The sequence below is a fragment of the Dermacentor silvarum genome, chromosome 1 (genome assembly GCF_013339745.2).
Source record: "Dermacentor silvarum isolate Dsil-2018 chromosome 1, BIME_Dsil_1.4, whole genome shotgun sequence".
Taxonomy (NCBI): domain Eukaryota; kingdom Metazoa; phylum Arthropoda; class Arachnida; order Ixodida; family Ixodidae; genus Dermacentor; species Dermacentor silvarum.
In genome coordinates, this window is record NC_051154.1 from 158,190,192 (window position 1) to 158,210,737 (window position 20,546).

The window sequence follows — 20,546 nt, forward strand, 5'->3', positions numbered from 1 at the left end:
TTTGTTCATGTGTATTGTGTGTGCACCTTCAGTATGATAAATTGGTGAGAATTTTCCCACTTGACTGCTTTACTGAGCCAGTGTTATTAGTTGCAGAAAATCACTGTGAGCGTCAGTGCACAATCACTTTCCATTATGTTCCTGAGCGCACACTGTCAAGTAGATCTGAATCTCTGCCTCCTCAAAAGGAAATATGTAAAAGAAAAAGTGCTTTTGGATTGCTTATCTTTACAGCAAAGCTGTTAAGGGCTCACCCTTCGATGGTCGCCTCCGGCAATAGAAAAAAACTCATTTGCAGTGTTTACCTGAATATGACAGAAGCGTATCGTATCAACTTTCAAGCGTATCGCATCTCATGTAAACAAGGTAATTCGCTAGGAAGGTGTATCGCATCCAATGCGCCAAACAAGGGTAGTTTGAGATGGAAAATGCGCATTTCAGTGGCGCATGTAAACAGACGCGTATCGCATCAGGAATTATGGGAAAGCATTCGCTGCGGGATTACAACCGGCCAACCAACCAGCAGCGCGGCCGCTGCCGCACTGCGAGACATCAAAACAAACATGGCGGCTGAAAGAGCAGGTGCGTCGCACGGTCCTGTTGCTCGTGAGCATGGAGGAAGGAAAAAATGTTTTCCTTCCTCCATGCTCGCGAGTAAGTGTCAACTGGCGTTTCCTTTACGCACTCGGCCCACTACCGAAAACCAGTTACGCCGGAAGTGGGCTGCACTTACCTCATACGACACCATGTGGCGCTACGTTCTCGCGAGAGTTAATGCGCTACATGTAAACGGCATCGCATTGCCTTTCCCAAGTGCGCTTGGAAATGCGATGCGCTACTGTCGCATTCATGTAAACGCGGCTATTGGTCGTATGCTGTATGTGCGAGTGAAAGTGCGCGAGGGCGAGAGATGCACGCTTTCACGGGGAGCAAATGCACGGCGGAGAGCAAACGCGACTTCCCAGTGGAAGGAGAGTGGTGGGCGAGGAGGGGCATCGAGGCACCCTATAGAGTGTACGTGTGCGTGCCCGCTCTCCCACTGCGGCGCATGCGCGCAGCCCTGCCGGCCTCTGCTGCCTGTGAAAAACAGTCTAGGTGGTGTTGGCCTGTGCCGCCGACTCTCTCTGGGCTCTCGCCCGCCTCTCCTCTAACAGTGTCGCCAATGGCGTGTAGCCAACAGTCTAGGTGGGGTTGGCCTGTGCCGCCGACTCTCTCTGGGCTCTCACCCGCCTCTCCTTAACAGTGTCGCCAATGGCGTGTAGCCATTCCGTCACATAGCCAGCATTTTGACAGCAGTTGTATGCAGTCACACAAACAACGCGCACAGATTTTGTCGACGGCGGCGGCGTTCTGCCCGCGTTCGCACCAAACGCGCGCGGCGTTGGTGACGTGTTTATGAAGAACGTGCTCACCTTTGCCGTACACCCTATGCAACACCACCTAGAATATCGACTTGGTGGTGTTGCCCTATGGCAGTGTACCGTAGCGACCATAAGGCCATAGTCCCTGTGGTCACTAAATAAATGAAAACCACCGGATCATATATATTTCTCATTCTTTAAGAGTTCAAATAACCATTTACACCATGACATCCTAATAGTCATAATTGGAAATTCATAATTCCCACCATAGTACAGCTTCGCTGGTCTTCCATCTCCACTCCAGTGGAAGGGCTGACAGTTTTTTTATCATTCTTTTTGGACATGTTACATCTTTGTTCACACTAGTGTTGGGTTTGTATTGTTACCATGAACTCGTGTATTTCATATGCATTTCATTACGACTCGCCTTCAGTTGCCTGCCAATGTTCTAATTATCTAAAGCTGCTCTTTTATACTTGCTTCTCATAACTTTGAGAAATTACAGTACTCACCAAAGGGCTAACATAATTTGAATGTTAGTAAAGAGTGCAGGAAGAAAAATATCTTCAGGTTATTTTCATACATAAGCTGCACCCTTAACTTTAAGAGGTGAAAACCCGCTGTGGTTGCTGAGTGGCTATGGTGCGGGATCGAATCTCGGCCACGGCGGCCGCAATTTTGATGGGGGCGAAATGCAAAAATACTCGTGTACTTAGATTTAGGTGCACGTTAAAGAACCCCAAGTGGTCCAAATTATTACGGAGTCCCCCACTACGGTGTGCCGCATAATGAGGTCGTAGTTTTGGCACGTAAAACCCCATAATTTCATTTAGGAGGTGAAAAGTATTTTCTTCCTATGAAAGAAGCAATGAACCCAATTTGGCTATGTTGGCCTGTAGCCATAGCTGTACGTCAGTGCATATTTTACTTTCTGGTGTTTTATGTGTTTGCATAACTAATAATAATGTTGCATATCAGCCTTCTCAAGACATATGTTAAACTAAATCCCATTCAACCAACTCTTGTGGGTTGTCTTATCTTGTGAATTTAAATTAGCAAAAATGCCTTTAGCCCACAAAAAGCCTAAATTTTGACCTGGTAATACCCACTCTCAGATTGCATGATACAGATGTTTAAAAAAAATGATAGAGGGCATGACTATAACGTAAGTCTGCAGAGTGCATGTATGTACAGGCAGGCAAGAATGAAACGCAGACAGTAAGAAAATGTAAAATGGCTCTTGCATGTAGTTAATTGAAATTGTGATGTGACATTATGGCGGAACCAGCCACTAAACATGGTCCAAAACACGGCATCTGTAACTAGTGTTGTGAACACAGGTAAAAGTGCAAAAGGAAATACAAGGTTTTTTTGTTGTTGTTGTTGTGCGTTTTATTTCATTCTGCCTGCACACGTTAGTGCATGTGCATGCAAACTTGTTTCGTACCCACATGCAAAAACAGTCTGCACAAAGAATTCAAATACAAGCAGTCAGATTGATTTATAACATGTCAGGTTTTGTTTTCATCAAAAGTAAAAAAATGCTGTAAAGTGTTTACTGTTAAAATACTCGCTGATTAGGATGTTTTAAAAACTCCGTCTTTCAGTGTAGTAATTTGAAAAGAAAAAAATTGCACAGGTCACTGTCTGAAAATGTTTAAAGATTGGTATTGAAAATGTGCTGGTATAAAGATGATTGTATTTGGAGTGAAAGGGAAGAATATTTATGTAAACATGGGAGTTCAAGCTTGAAGTGCAAAAAAAAAGTTCATTGCTTTTTTTATAGTGTGGAATATTGAAAGAGGGTTTTTTTTTTATGCTAAAGGTCATTATTTGAAAGGACCACACTACCGATCAGTAGCATGAACCTTCTTTATTACAGCAATCTGTGATTTGTGGAGGCCCATATTTAAATAGGTGTGCTTGTATTGAGCTTTATGCAGGGTGGTGCTCATAAGTTATGTGAATAAATTTTCTTCCACTATTCTTAGTGACCTTATACATAAAATTTTTTGTTAAAGTTGATCAGCTGCATCAGCATGCCTTCCTCTCATCCCACCATCTTTTTTGTCACAGTGCAGAGCACATATCAAATTGTCCCGTTGAATGTGATGTATCACTCTTGCTTTGTTTGCCAAAAAGCAGTTGCCAGTGTTAAGTAAGCATCCCTTTGTTCTCTTTATTCCCTGTAGCTACATGCTGATCCCATTCTTATATGAGCTGCGTTCACTCATGGACTGGATTTGGACAGACACAAGCATGAATTTGACCAACTGGCTTAAGATGGAAGACATATTTGCCAACGTGTTCCTGCTCAAGTGTCAGCGACGAGCTGAGGAAGAGTACCCAACTCCCAGGGGCTCAAGACGTTCGTCACTCACCAAGTACGGCTTGGGTGGCGTCATGCTGTTTGCCATCATTTTGGTCATCTGGTTCCCACTGCTGCTCTTCTCGTTGGGCAACACAGTTGGCCAGACTCTTCTCCCACACGACTGTACTGTGGAGCTGAGCCTTGGTGGCTATGAGCCCATCTTCAAGATCAGTGCACAGCAGGGAAACCTACGACAGCTGCCCTATGATAGCTGGGTCCGTCTGCAGGTCAGTGCCATGCTTCTCATTTGCTCTCCTGGCCTTCTGTCAAATGCAATGATTACAAGAACTACAGTATAGACCATTTATAATGTAACCGCTTAAAGTGCAGGACCGGATATAATATGGTCTTTTCAGACTCCCGTTAATTTTCGCATAGCACTGTACGTATACGCGCATCACTTATAGTGCAGTTGCGGGACACGAAATACTGGTTACAGTGCGGCTGCCTGGAAGTTCGGCAGTCAACCTAGACGGCAAACGCTCCCCTCAAGCCAGGAAAACCGTATTTACTCGAATCTAACGAGCATTTTTTTTTCTGATAAAACAGGTCCAAAATTTATGCGCACGTTAGAATCGAGTACGACCCTAAATCTGCGTTACCATATAGCCATAGGTATTTCAAGATGGCCGCCTCGCACGCACGTCGCGCCTAGCTACTGTAGCTTCCTCCGTGTGCTGCAGTACATGTGCTTAGGCAATAGTATAACGTCTGTCTCCACATTCTCTGCATCTGCTCTATCAGTATGAAGTACCGAGTTCATCATTATGTCGCATTTAAAAGGAAAGTGATCATGTGTGCGGGGACGGACGGAAATCGGGCCGCATCACGGACGTTCGGAGAATCCGAAACTTGCGTTTGGGACTGGCGCAAACAGAAGGAGAGGAGTTTCGCTAGCAAAGCAATGCGGAATTGTTTCAGTGGACAGAAGCAGGACGTAATCTGCGATGATCCACTTCGGCGATACGATCGTCTTGGCCCTATCTTAAAAGCAATCCGCAGGCGACACGAGCACGTGATATTTTTGGTTACCCAAAAAGATGGCGTGCTCGTGACGCCTGCGGCAGAAAGGATGTTCCACATCTGCCCCTAGGTTTGTGAGTGGTGGCGCTGGCTAACACTCCCAGCGTTAGTTCTAGTTGTAAAACATAAATACCCCAGAAAGTGGATGGGAAAACGGCTCCGCGGTAGCTCAATCGTGAGAGCATCGCATGCGTAATGCGAAGACGTGGGTTCGTTCCCCACCTGCGGACAGTTGTTTTTTCGTCCACTTTCATTTCCATTAATTTGTCATTTCTTTACTTCAATTAGTAAGTACAAGTAATTTCCCCTATGTTGTCCTTGGTGGTGTCATTGTTTGTTGGCTTTTTATAATATGATTAATAAAAATCAGGCCCCTCGGTTCCCTTTCTTCTCGTTAAGAATATTTTAGTTTTTCTTTTCTGGGTTAACATTGAAAAGGATGAAAGACGATGTCCACGAAGGTGGACACTATGGTCTAAAGAGGATAAATCATAAAAGGAATCATAAGATATCAATTTCCCTATTCAAGTAAATCTGAAGTGTAAAAATTCTCACATTAGGTCACCACTAAACTGAGTTATGTGAATTTATGCCTTAGCAAGAAAAAGAAAAAAAGTCTGACTGGTGGAAGAAAATTAAGCCTTTCAATATTTTATAGGATTGAACCTTGTTCATACACTTTTCTGCTTGGTAGTTTGGCCAACTAATGGCGGAGTAGTCATTTTTGTGAACAATGTGTGCAGGCACAGTTTGCTTGTATTATGACATGGAAAATGTAGACGTGGCCCTCATGATGAAGCCATGCACTATAGACCAAACCCAGCATATGCAGCTAGCATTTTGTCTTCATTTGAATGTTGACCGGTGCAGTCATTAGTTGAGCAAATGTGCAGTGCAGAGAAGCACACTTGCAAATTAGGAAAAATGGTTTATTGATGAATATAACAAAAAACAAATCTAAATACATCAAAGATATAGCTTTGTAACTCTGTCATATATTAAATTCTCTAAAGCATACTGTTATGTTAGAGCATTTAATGCAGACAAATTTGACATTGAAATATAGTGTACATGAAATTTTAGTTACATGACTCTTGTAAAAGTACAATCTGCCTTTTTCATTTTCCTGTGCTGCCCTCTGCCGCACGCCACCGGAAACGTTTTGGTAGGGTGCCGGGGCTTTCGCTGGTTGATTTGTGAACCTGCGCCCTTGTTGAGTGCACATCGGTTGTGCATTTCGTGGATCGTGAATAATTATTAATGGCTTCTGCGGGGCAGCATGTCATTCCTGGAAGCCATGTAGCACTCACCAACTATATATATAGGGTGAGCAGGCGTGATAGCGCTGTTTTGTTTATAGTGTGGCCTATAAAGGTACGCTGAGTACCCTCTGCCAGCGCGGCTGCTTTGGAGTTTCTTGTCGCTGACTCCTGCACTTGCACCTCGCTTTTCTTTCAATTCTTTTTGCACATTCTTTAGACATTTTGCATAAATAAGAAGTGTTTGAGCGCGCAGCCTTCCACGTCGGATTTATCAAAGCGGTGCGCTTGTTTACATCGACATCCCTACAGCCACAGATCATTGTTAGCGTCAAAAATTGGGAAAAAGTGCATCGCTGATATGAAAAAAAAAATGTCAGAACGTCGAATAAAACACACATACCCGCTCATATGAGCCACGTTATTCCACCGTGAGACGAGTCAGTATGAGCGCCTGAGCTACTCAACGGCGACTGTGATCCAGTTACAAATATCGGGCTGTTAATTTATTACTCATTCTCACATTTCTTTAACTTCATCATACTTAGTTTGCGCGTGTCATAAAGCTTTATTAGAGAAAAATGTGCTCACATAAGCGATCATTTAAAGGCCATGTTGTTCTCCCGCAAAAACGCGGATGCCATCGCTGACAGCGTTGGTATATAACTGAGCGAGGCGGCTGTTTATGCTGCTGTACCGAATGTACCATCTCTTGTTTCGCGTTTGACGCAGAGATAAACAGTAGATCTCAGGAATTAAGAAATGCGTGAGCATACCAACACGTAAAAACCAACCCATCTACGTTGCGAATACGAGCGGCAGCCTACAGGAACGGTGAACTACAGATGTTGGCACAGCCGTTGGGCACAGCGCTGTGTCGCCGCTTGCAGATTATTGTGTACGCGCCGTGCGAAGCGAAGAGTAGTTTATTTCAAATCGCCAAGGCCAGAACTGAACTATAAAAGCAGTTTCCTTCGTCCTAACTAGCTTACTTTTCAGTACAGGTCCGCCGGTAGCGGGTCCACGAACTCGACGGAGCCAGGCCTAAGCTTCGCTGAAATCAACATTGGCTCAAACTTCATGTGCACGGCTTGAGAGGGTCGATGCCTTGTGCATTTCAACCTTTCAACTTCGTAGGCATGTCTTGACTCACAATGAGCGCGATTATTTATATATACCAACGAAGGCGTTGCGGCTATCGCGTTATCGGTTCGACGGCCTATCGCGCGGGTTTCGGTCGAACGATGATGATTTTATCGGTGCCGTCGACAAGAAAGCCCGTCGCAGTACCAAAGTCAGTCTTACGCTACGTACACTTTTAGTACTGCACTGACGTCGAGCTACCAGTGGAGTTTCAACGCGGTACACGGCACGAGTTGTCAGTAGAGCGCATCCGAGCGCTTTTTTTTTTTTTTTTTTTCGTGGGACGTTTCCCGAGATGGGGCCACACGGCCGCGCGCGCGACCCTTCCAAAACGTTTCGCGACTAATCCGCCAGGGCAGGGCGCATGCGCCGTCGGGCCGTGAAAAAGGTGGATTCAGGAGGTATGAATACATTCTTGATCTCTGTTTTCTTTCCATTCTCATTTATTTACACTAAGAGCCCAGAACGAAAGCAATGTGTGTGTGTGTGTGTGTGTGTGTGTGTGTGTGTGTGTGTGTGTGTGTGTGTGTGTGTGTGTGTGTGTGTGTGTGTGTGTGTGTGTGTGTGTGTGTGTGTGTGTGTGTGTGTGTGTGTGTGTGTGTGTGCATGTGCGTGTGCGTGTGCGTGTGCATGTGCGTGTGCATGTGTGTGTGCATGTGTGCAGGGGCGTGTGCAGGGTCATGTGCAGGGGAGGGAGCAATGAATACAGAACATACAATAATGCATGACAATCTAAGAAATAATTTAGAAATTGGAATTCAAGAACACATGAAAGATGGTGATTCCAGTATAGAGTACAACAATAAATAATCAGCTACATTAAAAAAAAAAAAGAAACTGTACTGAAAGTTTGACACAGAGAATGGACGTAATTGACGGAGTCATGATACGACGCTGTTTATAAAAAGCTCTTTAGAAGAGTGGAGTGGAAATTTGTCCATTTTGAGTGCTCCAGCAGATGTAGCTTACACCAGTTTGCCCTCCTGAACCTGTAAACTTTCTCTTTAAACATTTTGTGACTTCCATAAACTTCTATAAGTGCTTAAAAAAAAATCTGCCACCCACTGTGATAGCCCAGTGGCTATGGCATTGCGCTGCTGAGCTCGAGGTCATGGGTTTGATCCCGGCCACAGCAGCCACATTCAAATGGGGGTGGAATGCAAAAACACTCGTGTACCGTGCATTGGGTGCAGGTTAAAGAACCCCAGGTGGTCAAAATGTATTTGGAGCCCCCCCCCCCCCCCCCTTTGCCCACTAGGATGTGCCTCATGTTCATGTCATGATTTTGGCATGTGAAATCCCCGAATTTAATTTTTTTTAATCTGCCGCTAAAAGTCACAACAGTTAGACTATTTGCAGGTAAAACACACTTTTTTCAAATGTAGTTGAATAAGAAACTAGACTTTGGCTCATATACAAAAACTTTTAAATTGACTGACTGGTGTTATGTTTCACAAATCTCTGGTTTAATAATGTAGATATGTGGCTAATATTTTTAACAGCGAAGCTGTTTAAGCCAGCCGTAATTTGTGGTTCGTATCAAGAAACTATGAAGAAATAAAAGAAAATAAACTTTCTTGCTGAGGCGGGATTCGAACCCGCGTACCCCTGGTCCCAAGTCGAACGTCGTAACCACTAGGCTATACAGCCACGCTTGCAGAACATGCATTTATGCGAACCATACGATTGCGTTCGAGCGTCGTTGTCTTTGTCCACAGCTGACGCGTTCGCATGCTCGTGCTCTGCGAGGTGAATAGGTTTTGCGCTTTATGAGCGCGAGAGAGAGAGAGCCATTCACGGAGCGAGTCTGCTGGAACGTGTTGTCAGCATTGGAACGTGGTGTCGATGTTGCAAGCTGCGCTATGCAAAGCGCAGTGACGGCCGTAAGTCCGAGACGCATGAAAAGAAATTATCATCATCATGAGTAATAAGATGAAAAGTTCGCGCACACTTCCGGAAAATGCTGGGCTACGATCGCCCAGCTTCACTGTTTCAAGCATTGCACGGCCGAGTGCAAGGTTAAGCATTTTTTTTTTTTTTGGTTCCCTAAAAGTTTTGTTGCGTAATTTCTTTAATTTTTATCATAACGCCTGGAATTTGCACCCAGCGCTGCAGCTTGGAACTCTTACCTTCCATTGTTTAACTTTCTTACATTGGACGTATTTTTGATGGACATAAATGCTTACTAGATGTGAAGTACTGGCCAGTACTGGCCAGCAGTATTTCTTGTTATAAAGTGTTTGTGTTTAGGTCGATGTGGGCAAGCTTTATTCTGAAGCCAGACAATCAACCAAATACCATTTGTTGAAATGTTTTCATCTAATGCTGGTTTGTGGAATGTTCTCTTGTTTCAAAAATAATGTTGAATATACGGGATGATAATTTTGAAGTTTTACGGAATTTTTTTAAATCGCCTGTGACACATAGCATAGTTCTTGTCCTTGAGCTGTATTAGTCGAATAAGTGGACATTACTAGCACGAGAAGTCAAAACACATATTCAACAAATAACAAAAATTTACTAAGTAACTTATAATTAGTTACTTTATGGCACATATTGAAATTTACAAATTGTAGCCAGTGAGTTTTCAAGACGCATAACCACTAGAAATGAATTTCTAGGTATACACCAGTTTCAAGATATTATTTCCCACAGTATGGGACAAAATACTTGGGCGTTCCAGTTACTTTTGTGTTTCAGTGCATAAAAGAGCATTTTATTAAAAAAGTAAGTGGAACAACAGTGCATTTTTATGGCGAGTTTGATGGCGTATATCTCCAAACTGGTGTAATTCTGGACATTCATTTCTAGTGGATACACCTTGCAATCTCTCCAGCTACAATTTGTAATTGCTGTATTTGTCGTAAAGTAATTAAGAAGTTAATTAGTGAATATTTGTAAATTAGTTGAATATGTGTTTTAGTTTATCATACAAGTAATTTCCGCGTCTCTGAATAATCCAGCTCAAGGACTAGAATTGTGTTATCTGCAACAGATTATACAGTAAAAGCTCGATGATACGATCACGGCTAATACGAATTTCCGGATGATACGAATTTTTCTGTGGTCCCGGCCGAACCCCATTACTTTGCAACGTGCTAGAGAACGGTTGTTACGAATCAATTTTCAGCCTGCGTCGGTTGATACGAATAAACGCCGCCCCACCGACGGCCGCGAAAGAGAACAGCGCGCAGTCACGCGCTTTCTCTCCTCTTTTGATGCGGAGGCGCGGCGCCGGACAGCGCGGACTCCGCGACTGGCACACACTATTGCCGACGTCTCAGCCACGCGGATAAAATGGCAGTGAACCCTTCTCCTCTATTTTCTAGTCACATGTTGACCTTGCACGCTGCGGCAGCAGCGCAGAGGGAAGCAGCGGCGGAGGCACAGTCGGGCCAACGAAACTGCCACGCCCGCAAACGCTCGCTTCCCGATAACGGCAGAAAACGAAATTTCAGGGGGCGGCTAAAATAAGCTGGCGCCAGCATGGCGGCGGGCACGCACGGAGATGTGCGCATGGAGTCGAAGGTGAGAGAGAGAGCTACGAGGGAGTTGAGAGGGAGGGCGAGGGGAGCCACCGAAGCGGCGGAGTTGACGCGGCCAAATCCGCTTCCCTGCCGCCCTCCTCCCTCACCTTCGACGGTCACCGCGCGCACCCGTGTGCCGGCGCCGCCCGCTCGCTCCCTGAAGCTTCGTTTTCTGTCGTTATCGGGAAGCGACCTTTAGCCGGCGTGGGCAGTTTCGTGGCCCGCGCTTGCTATGCACTTGCGCGCCGCGATATTTCACGACTCGCACCGTTCGTGCATCGTGCTATGGTGCACGAATACTTCAAAAATACGTCCTTTTAATTCGAACAAACTTTCGGGCCCCTTCGAGTTCGAATTATCGAGATTCGACAGTAGTTTTAATTGTGTTTCGATGATACGAATTTCGGCTAATACGAATATATTCCGTGACCCCGTGAGATTCGTATCATCGAGCTTTTACTGTATTTAAAAATTGTTTAAAACTTAAAAATGATTGCCCCATATTTATATGTGGTGTCTGGTGATAGTGAAAGTGAAAACAAAATCTGAACCAAGTGACAACCTTCAACAAACAGAACCGAATCGGTAACTGCGTAATTTGTAACTACATCAGCAGCCTAGTTTTTTTATGTCCACTGCAGGACGAAGGCCTCTCCCAACAGTCTCCAATTGTGTCTGTCTTGCACTAGCTTATTTCAACTTGCGCCTGCAACTTTCCTAATTTCATCACCCCACCTAGTTTTCTGCCGTCCTCGACTGCGGTTCTCTAATGGAACTCTAATGGTCCACCAGTTATCTGTGATTATTGGTAACTACATATGGTGACAATTATGCTAGATTTTGCTGACAATGACTTCTGTGAAAAGAGCCGCAGAGGCTAGCACTTTAAGCAATTAATGAAGACCTGGAAAAAGTCTGGCTACACTGTGGGCAAACCATGCTGGCTTTTAGTTGCTAAATGGTTATAGTACACACAGAATGTTGATTTCTGCTAAATCTGTGGTCCAACAAGCCACTGATGACTCAAAGACTACCTCAAGGAAACTAGGCTGTGGATGGATGGAACAGCAGATTCCTGAAAGTTGTCAGCAGAGTGCAGCACCCCCTTTGGTGATTTCCCACCCACTTGCATCGAGAGAAGTAGGATATTGGTAACCCTCGTTACTGGGCTTTTATGGCCAGTTGTCATCTCGCCAGTTTTCAAGCAGCATGGCCTTCTCTCTCTCTCTTTTATGTCATCGTCTCCCCTCTAATCTCCGTGCCAGCATATATTCACTGGTTTTCTAGTCCTCTCTGGACGAATGTTTCAAAAACTGCATTGCAAAAGGATCTGTTGGATTATTCGAGAGCTTGAATATTGTAACTGGTTAAACCTTTACAAAAGGATTCATACTGTTCTCTTAGCAGAGCTTAACTTGAAAGTTGATTGTCCTCGATATAGAAAAGGCATACAGTACTGCCTGGTGTTACGGAATATTGAGAGACCTCTCCGAAATGGGAATCCGTGGAAACATGTTTAACTTAATTGAAAGCTACCTTTCTAACCAGACATTCCGTGTCAGAATTAGAAACACTTTATCTGGGCAAATATACAGGAAACTCGAGTGCAGCAGGGTGGCGTACTTAGTTGCACCCTCTTTATTATTAAAATGAATTCTCTATGTTTCTATATTCCACGGAATTTGTTTTATTCTGCCTATGTTGATGACGTGCAGATAGGATTCAAGTCATACAACCTCTCCATCTGTGAGGGACAAGTTCAGCTAGGCCCGAATAAACTGTGTAAATGGGCTAATGAGAATGGATTTAAGCTGAACCCCCAAAAGAGCTCCTGTGTCCTGTTTACAAGAAAGGGATGCCTGGTCCCAGAGTGGAGAATGCGTACCTGTGAATGCAGAACACAAATTCGTAGGTATCATACTAGACTCAAAGCTTCGCTTTATACCCCATTTAAAGTATATTAAAAGTAAATGCCTAAGGAAAATGAATATCCTTAAAATACTGTCGTACACAACATGGGGTAGTGACAGGAAGTGCCTCATGACCCTGCACAAGAGTCTTATAGGCTCGCATTTGGACTAAAGTGCTGTAGTTTACCACTCGCATTTGGACTACAGTGCTGTAGTTAACCAATCTGCTGCACCCAGCACCTTCAAGATGTGCGATCCTGTGCACCATCTAGGTATCTGCCTCGCAACCGGTGCCTTAAGAACAAGTCCCATACAGAGCCTCTACGTAGAATCAAATGAGTGGTCTCTTGATCTGCAGAGGACATACTCTAGTTTCTTATATTTCATGAAAGTAAGTTCAAACTGGGAGCATCCACACTATTCTACGATAAATGATACAACACCTAGTGTACTTTTTCACAACTGACCTTCTGTGAGACAGCCCTTCTCACTGCGTGTAAGGAAACTGAGTGAGGATGTGGGTGTTGCGCTACTTACACTTGAAATAATGACTCCAAGGAAACCTTTTTCGTCATGGTTGTGGCAGAAGATAGTGTGACATGTCATTTGTTGAAATCACTAAACATGCTCTAGAGATTCACATTCATATGCACTTCCTTGAACTCCAGTGGAAGTACTCTTGCCTGCAATTTTATACAGACGCATCGAAGACACATTCCGGTGTCTCATATGCATCTGCTGGTCCATCATTTTCAGAATCCGACGTCCTCCACCGGGAAACCAGCATCTTCACTGCAGAAGCCTATGCAGTGATGATGGCTGTAAAACATATTAGGAAAACAAAGATACAAAAATCCATTATATTAACAGGCTCCTTAAGTGTAGTGAAAGCTTTAAAATCATTACACAAGCATAAAGATCCTATAATCAACTACCTTTACTCGCTGCTATGCACAGCTTATATATCTAACAAACATGTTGTGCACGTAATATGCTGGGTGCCTGGTCATAGAGGCATCGAGGAAAATGTGCTAGTAGATGAAATGGCTAAAGCCATAGCGACGAAAGCTATAGTAGTTCCTGCCACAGACCTGAAGCCATTCCTACATAAAAAGCTCAGGAGCCATTCACAACACTTGTGGGATGCTGAAACCTTGAATGAGCTCCATGTAATTAAACCCCACTTAGGGAATTGGCCGCCACTATCAAAGCCACGACAGTGAGAATAGTCGTGACTTGTCGTCTGAGAGTTGCCGACTGAGAATAGGGCACACATGTGGTACCCATTCTCATCTCTTAACTGGTGCTGAACCTTCCAAATGTGGTAGATGTGGCAAGATACTGACCGTACGCCACGTTTTGCTCGAGTGTTGGGAAGCAGAAAGCAGTGCTAAATTCTTTAAATTATGTTGTGGTGCACGTTATCAGCCCAAGAGATTCGTAGCACACCCTCTCTCTAGGGGGTGCTGCTGCGATAGTGTTGTAAGACCGCCTCTGGGCCCTTGCACTCAAGGGCTATGGTGCGACGGCTAAGCAACTGGCAGTGATACATTTTATTGTATTATCCACTTGTAGAATGTGTTACATGGTCATAGCCCACATCACGTGTCATTGTCATTATTTTAGTGTCTATATATTTTATGCTATTTCACCGAACGTTTTTAAGCCTCTATACAGCCATTGTACAATTAACATTTGTCATTTACCACTTCATAGTGTGCCTCGTTCCATTTTTCTTGCCGCTCTTTGGCCATCCCTGACCCTTGCACCAATAAAACTCGTATATCATCATCATCAAAGTTGATTGTCTTTGTTTCTGCATGTTTTCTGTGTATTTGAAAACTCTTTGTGCTGTCTTTAACATTGAACCATCTCCCTGTAGTGTGTGCACTGTCAAATAGAATGCACAGATCTCATGCTATGAACTCCAAGCCACATAAGTCTGTGAAATGAGCTAGCTAGAGCTGGCTGCTGCCAGCACACACGAACTTACAGCAGTCCCTATTGATATGTCTCTTCATCCGTGCCAGCATGAACACTATGCCATAATAATGAGTGATGTGCACTGTTCAATGCCTTGTGGGTCCCTGACGTAAAGCACGTTAGTTGCCGATGCGTGTGCTTGTTTGCGTGCGTGTGTATATGTATGAGATGCGCAAAGATTTTGTTGGAACTAAAGCAGCACTGCAATATTGCTTTGTTAAATTGAGAAAAAAAAAAAGCATGATCTGTACTGAAAGGGAAATAAGACATTTTATTAAATTATCATTTTTTAAAATTGAGGTTCAGCTGTGTATAAATAATCATGCACTCATAATTAACTCTATAGCTTTAAAAGCTGTTATGAAAAATGGGTGTCTGCTTTGACATGATTACGTTTAGGCAGATTGAAATCATCTTAAAAGCTGTCATTCTGATGGATGTGTTGTTCAATCCAGGCGGAATACAAGTCCAGTGCAGCAGCCCAAGCATTTCTGGCCAATTATGATGCAGCCGATGTTGCTGTGGTGACCTTGAACGGCAACTCAACTGCCATATGGACAGTGAGCCCCCCGAGCCAGGAGGCCCTTATTGCAGAGTTGCGCCGCTCAGCTGTGCCCCTTCGCCTCAGCTGGGCTTTCTCTCGATTAGTGGATAACACCAATGCAGAGAAAGTTGTCGGCAACGAGCGCACAGTGCAACTTTCTGATGAAAGTGTGCGGCGGAGTTTGGCGGATATGCTACATGGAACACCCAATAATGTTACGGTACCTCCCATCTTACCGCGCTTCCTCCTGGTACCACGCAAGGGCAAGTCGGATGTTATTCGTGCGCTAGACACACCTGGCATGGGACCATACCGCAACTTGACTCTTCGACTGCGAACAGGAGCCTTCAATAACTTGAGTGCTCGCAGCGAATGGTGGGAAGTACAAGAGCACTGCACAGATTCGTATCCGTACCCGTTCCTGCGTGACGATCAAGGCTCATGCACAGACCTTAAGTCTAGTTGTCTTCAATGACAAAGTCTTCCCTCAAGCCCTCTCACAACTGACTGGATATGGGTAAGGTTTTATTCCTGAAACATCTTCTACATTCAGAACAGCTTTGTATGCTATTTTTCTACTATAGTGCATAGCGGAAAAGTTGTTTGTAAAACCTTTCAACTTGCCTTAACCCTTTGTCTACATTCCACATGATAAAGTAACATATGGCTCCAAAAAACTTTCTAAAACCTGAAAAAAATTGTGGTTTCAAATTTGGGGAGGGGGGGGGGGGGGGGTACCTTTTATAGCTGCCCTGCTGTAATGCTGTAATTGCTGTTAATTGTCCTTATTATGGCATAATGGCCACACGGAAGGGACAGCCTCCCTTGCAATGACATCGGAAGAGCAACCTTGCCTCCGACTCTTTCCATTTCTCATGCAGTCTGCTGGAGTAGTAGGGGCATGCCTGAATTCTACAACTATTTCTGTGATGTGCTCTTTCTTGGCTCAAAGTGATGTCGAAAGAGAATTGTAAAAATAACTAATATCAGCAACAAGCTAAAGCAATTTCACCTTTCCTTACAATTTGATCTCGGGTCTTCTGCTTGCCCACTCTTTAATCTAAACCGTAATACTGTCACGGTGCACATGCAATATTATCTACCCATTTTTGATCTCTAATTCCTACTGCCATATTCCTATGTCTTCCCATAATGCCTATTGTTTACTGCTCCATCACCCATTATGAATCTCGCTTTACAGAAGGCAAGGAAGTGCAAGTTAATCCAAGCAAGAGGACAAATATTCAAACCATTAAGGTTGTAGCTGCCACTCTGCAGTGCATCATCTGCAATGCATTAGCTGTTGTGTCGTAGGAATCCAGAGACGAACGAAGAACAGTAGCAAATAGTTTATTGCTACATCGTGCAGGAAGATTGGAAGTACAAAATGCAAGTGACCAGAAGAGAAAGATGTTAGCCTTATAAGCAATCGCGGTCGGGTCATGTGACTACCTGGAAGCTTGACTTGCTGATGCTATCGACAGCACGTGGTGTTATCACATACATGACATTAGCAAAATCCTCTCACATAGTGCTTGCGAATGCTAGCGTCCGTGTTAAGTGTGCACAACATGTGATGTTAGAACAAAGCAGCTAGCTGTAATTGCAGCTTTTGTTGCAATTCATAAACTCTGTGATGTGCCATACTCACAATTGATGTCATGGGAATACAATTAAACCTCGATATAATGAAGTTGGTAAAATCAGCAATTTGCTTCGTTTTATTGAAATTTTGCTATAATGAAATTCAACCTTTTACGCAAATAAGTACAGTCGCCAATGCATTTTTCTTACACCAAAGGGGCAGTAAGGTTTTCCGAATTATCCGGCATGCAGAAAAAGCAAATTCGAATGAGAAAAAAATGATTTTGTTGAATTTGTGAGTCGGCGACGAAAGATATGGTTTCATGCCATGTCGATATCTTAGCATCAGCATTACGAAACATAGCCGGCCACGCGTTCGCGTCCACTACACCCCCACAGCTGATAGTGTCACCTGCAGTGGTATGACGCTATCATGAAAAGCACAGCCAGCGGTGAGCAAATAGTTCCTCTGCCTCTCGTTGCAACGCGTCTCTGAAACTCAAGATGGCTCAACCGCCAGCACTAAACGCGCGGAAGGACAGCGCATGATGCCACATCATCTTAGCTTGCCGAGTCTTTGCACACATGGTAAATTACCTTAAAAAAGGAGCGCACAGGCTGCATATGCACTCAGTCACGCTTAGAGCCCTGCGCAGCCACGGCCGCACTAGAAACGAAGACGCTCGCCCTGAATTGAAAATTAAGATGTATGGGGTAAAATTTGCAAAATATTAATTTACCTGAGAGATGCTATTGTCTATGATGTACGCTACTATGGTCCTTAAAGGGCCCCTCACCAGGCCACATAGCAAATTTTGGTTATACACTGGTAGTTGTTACGTGCCCTCTAGGAAGTGTTCTACCGCAAAAAGTTTTCAGACTGGTTCATTAATAGCCGAGATAGAAATATTTCAATGCCGCAACCCATGATTTCAGGAAGCGAGCGCCACTGCCAGTGGAGAGACATCCACTTGCCCCGTCTAGCCTCCGGCAGCGAAATTCCTTCCCTACGTTCTCCCATGCCAGGGCCAGAGAATGATGTGACACATACGTCACGGGCCTTGCCTCTTTTTTCTTTCTCGCTTTTTTCCTGCGGGTGCATTTCCGGTGACAGCCTCGAGCACGAGCTTTTGCGTTTGTCTTGTTTGGACAGCGCACAATTTTGCGCACTGTGCACGAGAACACCCGACTAGCGGTATAAGTCAGTACTCCACGAACACTGAGGCAGACGCAAGCGGATCACAGAGCATGATCGTGCGCTAGAACATGGTAAAAAATTACATAGTTTCGTTGTGAGTGCGCACGACTGCACGACGTGGAAACAAGCAGATGAAACAGAAGTACATCGCTTGCTGCGGTGCGAAGTAAAAACAAAAACACGCAGACATTCAGTTTGTGTGTTTTATTATTTCCCTAAACTTTCATTCGTCTATTGAAGCAACAGATTACACAAATACCAGACGTTGCCTTGAATAATTCTCGAGGTCACGTGTCACTATGAGTGACGTCAGAGCACAGACACATGTACGTAGGCGCACTTGCACATATACGTCAACCCTCCAGTTTGGAGCGCGGCGCCCACGAGGAGAAAGGCAAACGGTGTTCGGTTGGAAATTTAAGCTCTTTCCACGAGCGGGGGGGGGGGGGGGGGGGGGGGGCACGTAGCGATGTAATACTTAGCAGACACAATCGTTAGCATGCGTTGCATGCACTGAGCTTGTCAGCTCAAAATGGACAGAGCTGATGAGGGGCCCTTTAAGGGACAGAACAGAAAAATAAAATTTTAAATTTAGTGGTCTGCTTTAAAAATTTTAATTTTAAAGTCTGGAGCCAATCATCATACCCTATTTGGAGTGACTATTGCACCCTGTCATTGCTTGTGAGCCACACATGTTAATGTGTGACACTGTTTAATTGTATAATGGAGTAGCTTCTTAACTGCATGTACAAGTCTGAAGGTTATGTATATACTAATTTTCCTTAATTGGCTGTCTCTGCAAAATAATATTCAGGATATAGAAGAGTGCATTGCATTTGCATTGAGTATACTTGTTGCCTTGCTTTGTAAAAACCTTTCAACTGTAACATTTCAGAATTGCAGGGCTGTACACCACCTTCGTGCTCGTCGTTTCCCGTTTGATTCGTGGTTTCATGGCTGGCAGCTCGTTCACCATCATGTTTGACGACATGCCTAATGTGGATCGTGTGCTCCAGCTTTGCCTCGACATCTACCTTGTGCGGGAAAGCCGTGAATTAAGCCTTGAAGAAGACCTGTTTGCCAAACTGATATTCTTGTATCGTTCCCCGGAGACTTTAATCAAATGGACACGTGCCGCAGACCAGCAACCACTGGCCTGATTGCATCAATCTCGACGGATTCTGTTGCAGTTTACTGATTATGTTGTGGTATTTTGATACTTCCATTGTTTTTATCTTCACTGCATTGAAGACTGATAGACTGTGGCAGCAAACTTATTGCACCAAGGGTGCTCATGCCCACCCACCCATCTACTTTTAAAAATGTGCCTGCCCTACATTATGGGCGTTGCAATACTTACCAAGTCATCGTTGGAACCAGAAAAAATCTTAGACTATGCAAAATATTATATAGTGTAATAACAAGCAGCATTTCTCTTTTGTAAAACATACAACAAGCATTGTTATTTTTGGCGAGTGCCATAATTTAGGGCACTTGTTCATGTCTTTCAGATTGTGGTGGTGTGCAGTGCTTTGTATCATTTGTAATATATTTTTGTACTGTGATGCGTAGAAACATCAGAAGATTGTGCTCGGATATCTAGTCTTGTATGCGCATGCCTGATGTTGTGAAATGCTGTTTTCTTGAAATAGATAGGCCAACAAGACTGGCGTATGGAGGGTTTGTTCCTGCTGATGATGCAACCTGAGTGTAAGGACCGTAATATTGCAATATTGAATGATGAAGCTCGAGTGTAAAGTTTTTGAGCATTTTTACTGTTATAATTGTTTTATTAAATGTATCATAGCCACCTACATCAAAGTGAATCAGGAACTTGTTCTTGTTTGAAGTTAAGTTTTGCCATATATGATAAAGCAAAAAGCTGCTTATAAGTCAATTTTAGCAGCATGTAATTGAAATATTGTCTGATTACACGTACTTGTACTGTTTGCACGGGAGTGGTATTTAAATTAATGGCTGTGGAGCTGTAACACCTTTTATTTCAAAAATAAAAATTCACTGTGCATGTTGGCACTTTCATCCCTTCCTGTGAAAGAAAGAACGAACCTCCTTTGCAGACACTCTCCTGAAAAACTAGTATATGGTTAATTTGATCTGCAGCACATTGATGATGGGAATACAACACAAATGAAAGGAAACATAGACCTGGAAGAGAAAACATGGACCTGGAATAGAAAACAGAAGAAGGGTTGGATCTGGCTGGGATCCGATAGAGCATCTTCAAAGGTACAAATCATCAGTAGGGGTATGTGAATATTCGAAATTTCTAAATAAGTCGATGAGCAACCTTGAATCAAGTAGCCACTACTTGTAAATGTGAATAGTGTCTTTAACCCTTTGACTGCCGGGTATATTTTCTGACTGCTGCTCAGCGCCTGCCAGGTTTTCTTCGCATATTGGTTCAGCGGAGCTTTTGTGCTACATAGAGGCAGATTCTGTGTCCCTGCTTCCTCCCAATTCAGTCAGATTTCATTAAACATCCACGAGTTTTCTCACCTGTCAAAGTTAGATGCACCTGCCGAACTGGTTTGCCATGGCTGACTTGCCAAGACAGAGTGAGAGAGCCACAAGATATTTGTTCTATCTACTGTCGCAAGCTTAAATATGAGTTTTGTGCGTTTA

The 20,546-nt window shown here is 43.9% G+C and overlaps 1 protein-coding gene across 1 annotated transcript in view; it reads left to right on the forward strand.

Annotated features, from left to right (window-relative positions):
• Positions 1-19,933, forward strand: part of LOC119436281 (piezo-type mechanosensitive ion channel component 1-like) — a 226,650-nt gene extending 206,717 nt beyond the window's left edge. The window contains 4 exon segments of the mRNA XM_037703080.2: positions 3,554-3,959; positions 15,033-15,572; positions 15,574-15,638; positions 18,799-19,933. Of these exon segments, the coding sequence (XP_037559008.1) occupies positions 3,554-3,959; positions 15,033-15,572; positions 15,574-15,638; positions 18,799-19,063 (1,276 nt within the window). The 3' untranslated portion in view covers positions 19,064-19,933.
• The last annotated feature ends 613 nt before the right edge of the window (positions 19,934-20,546 follow it).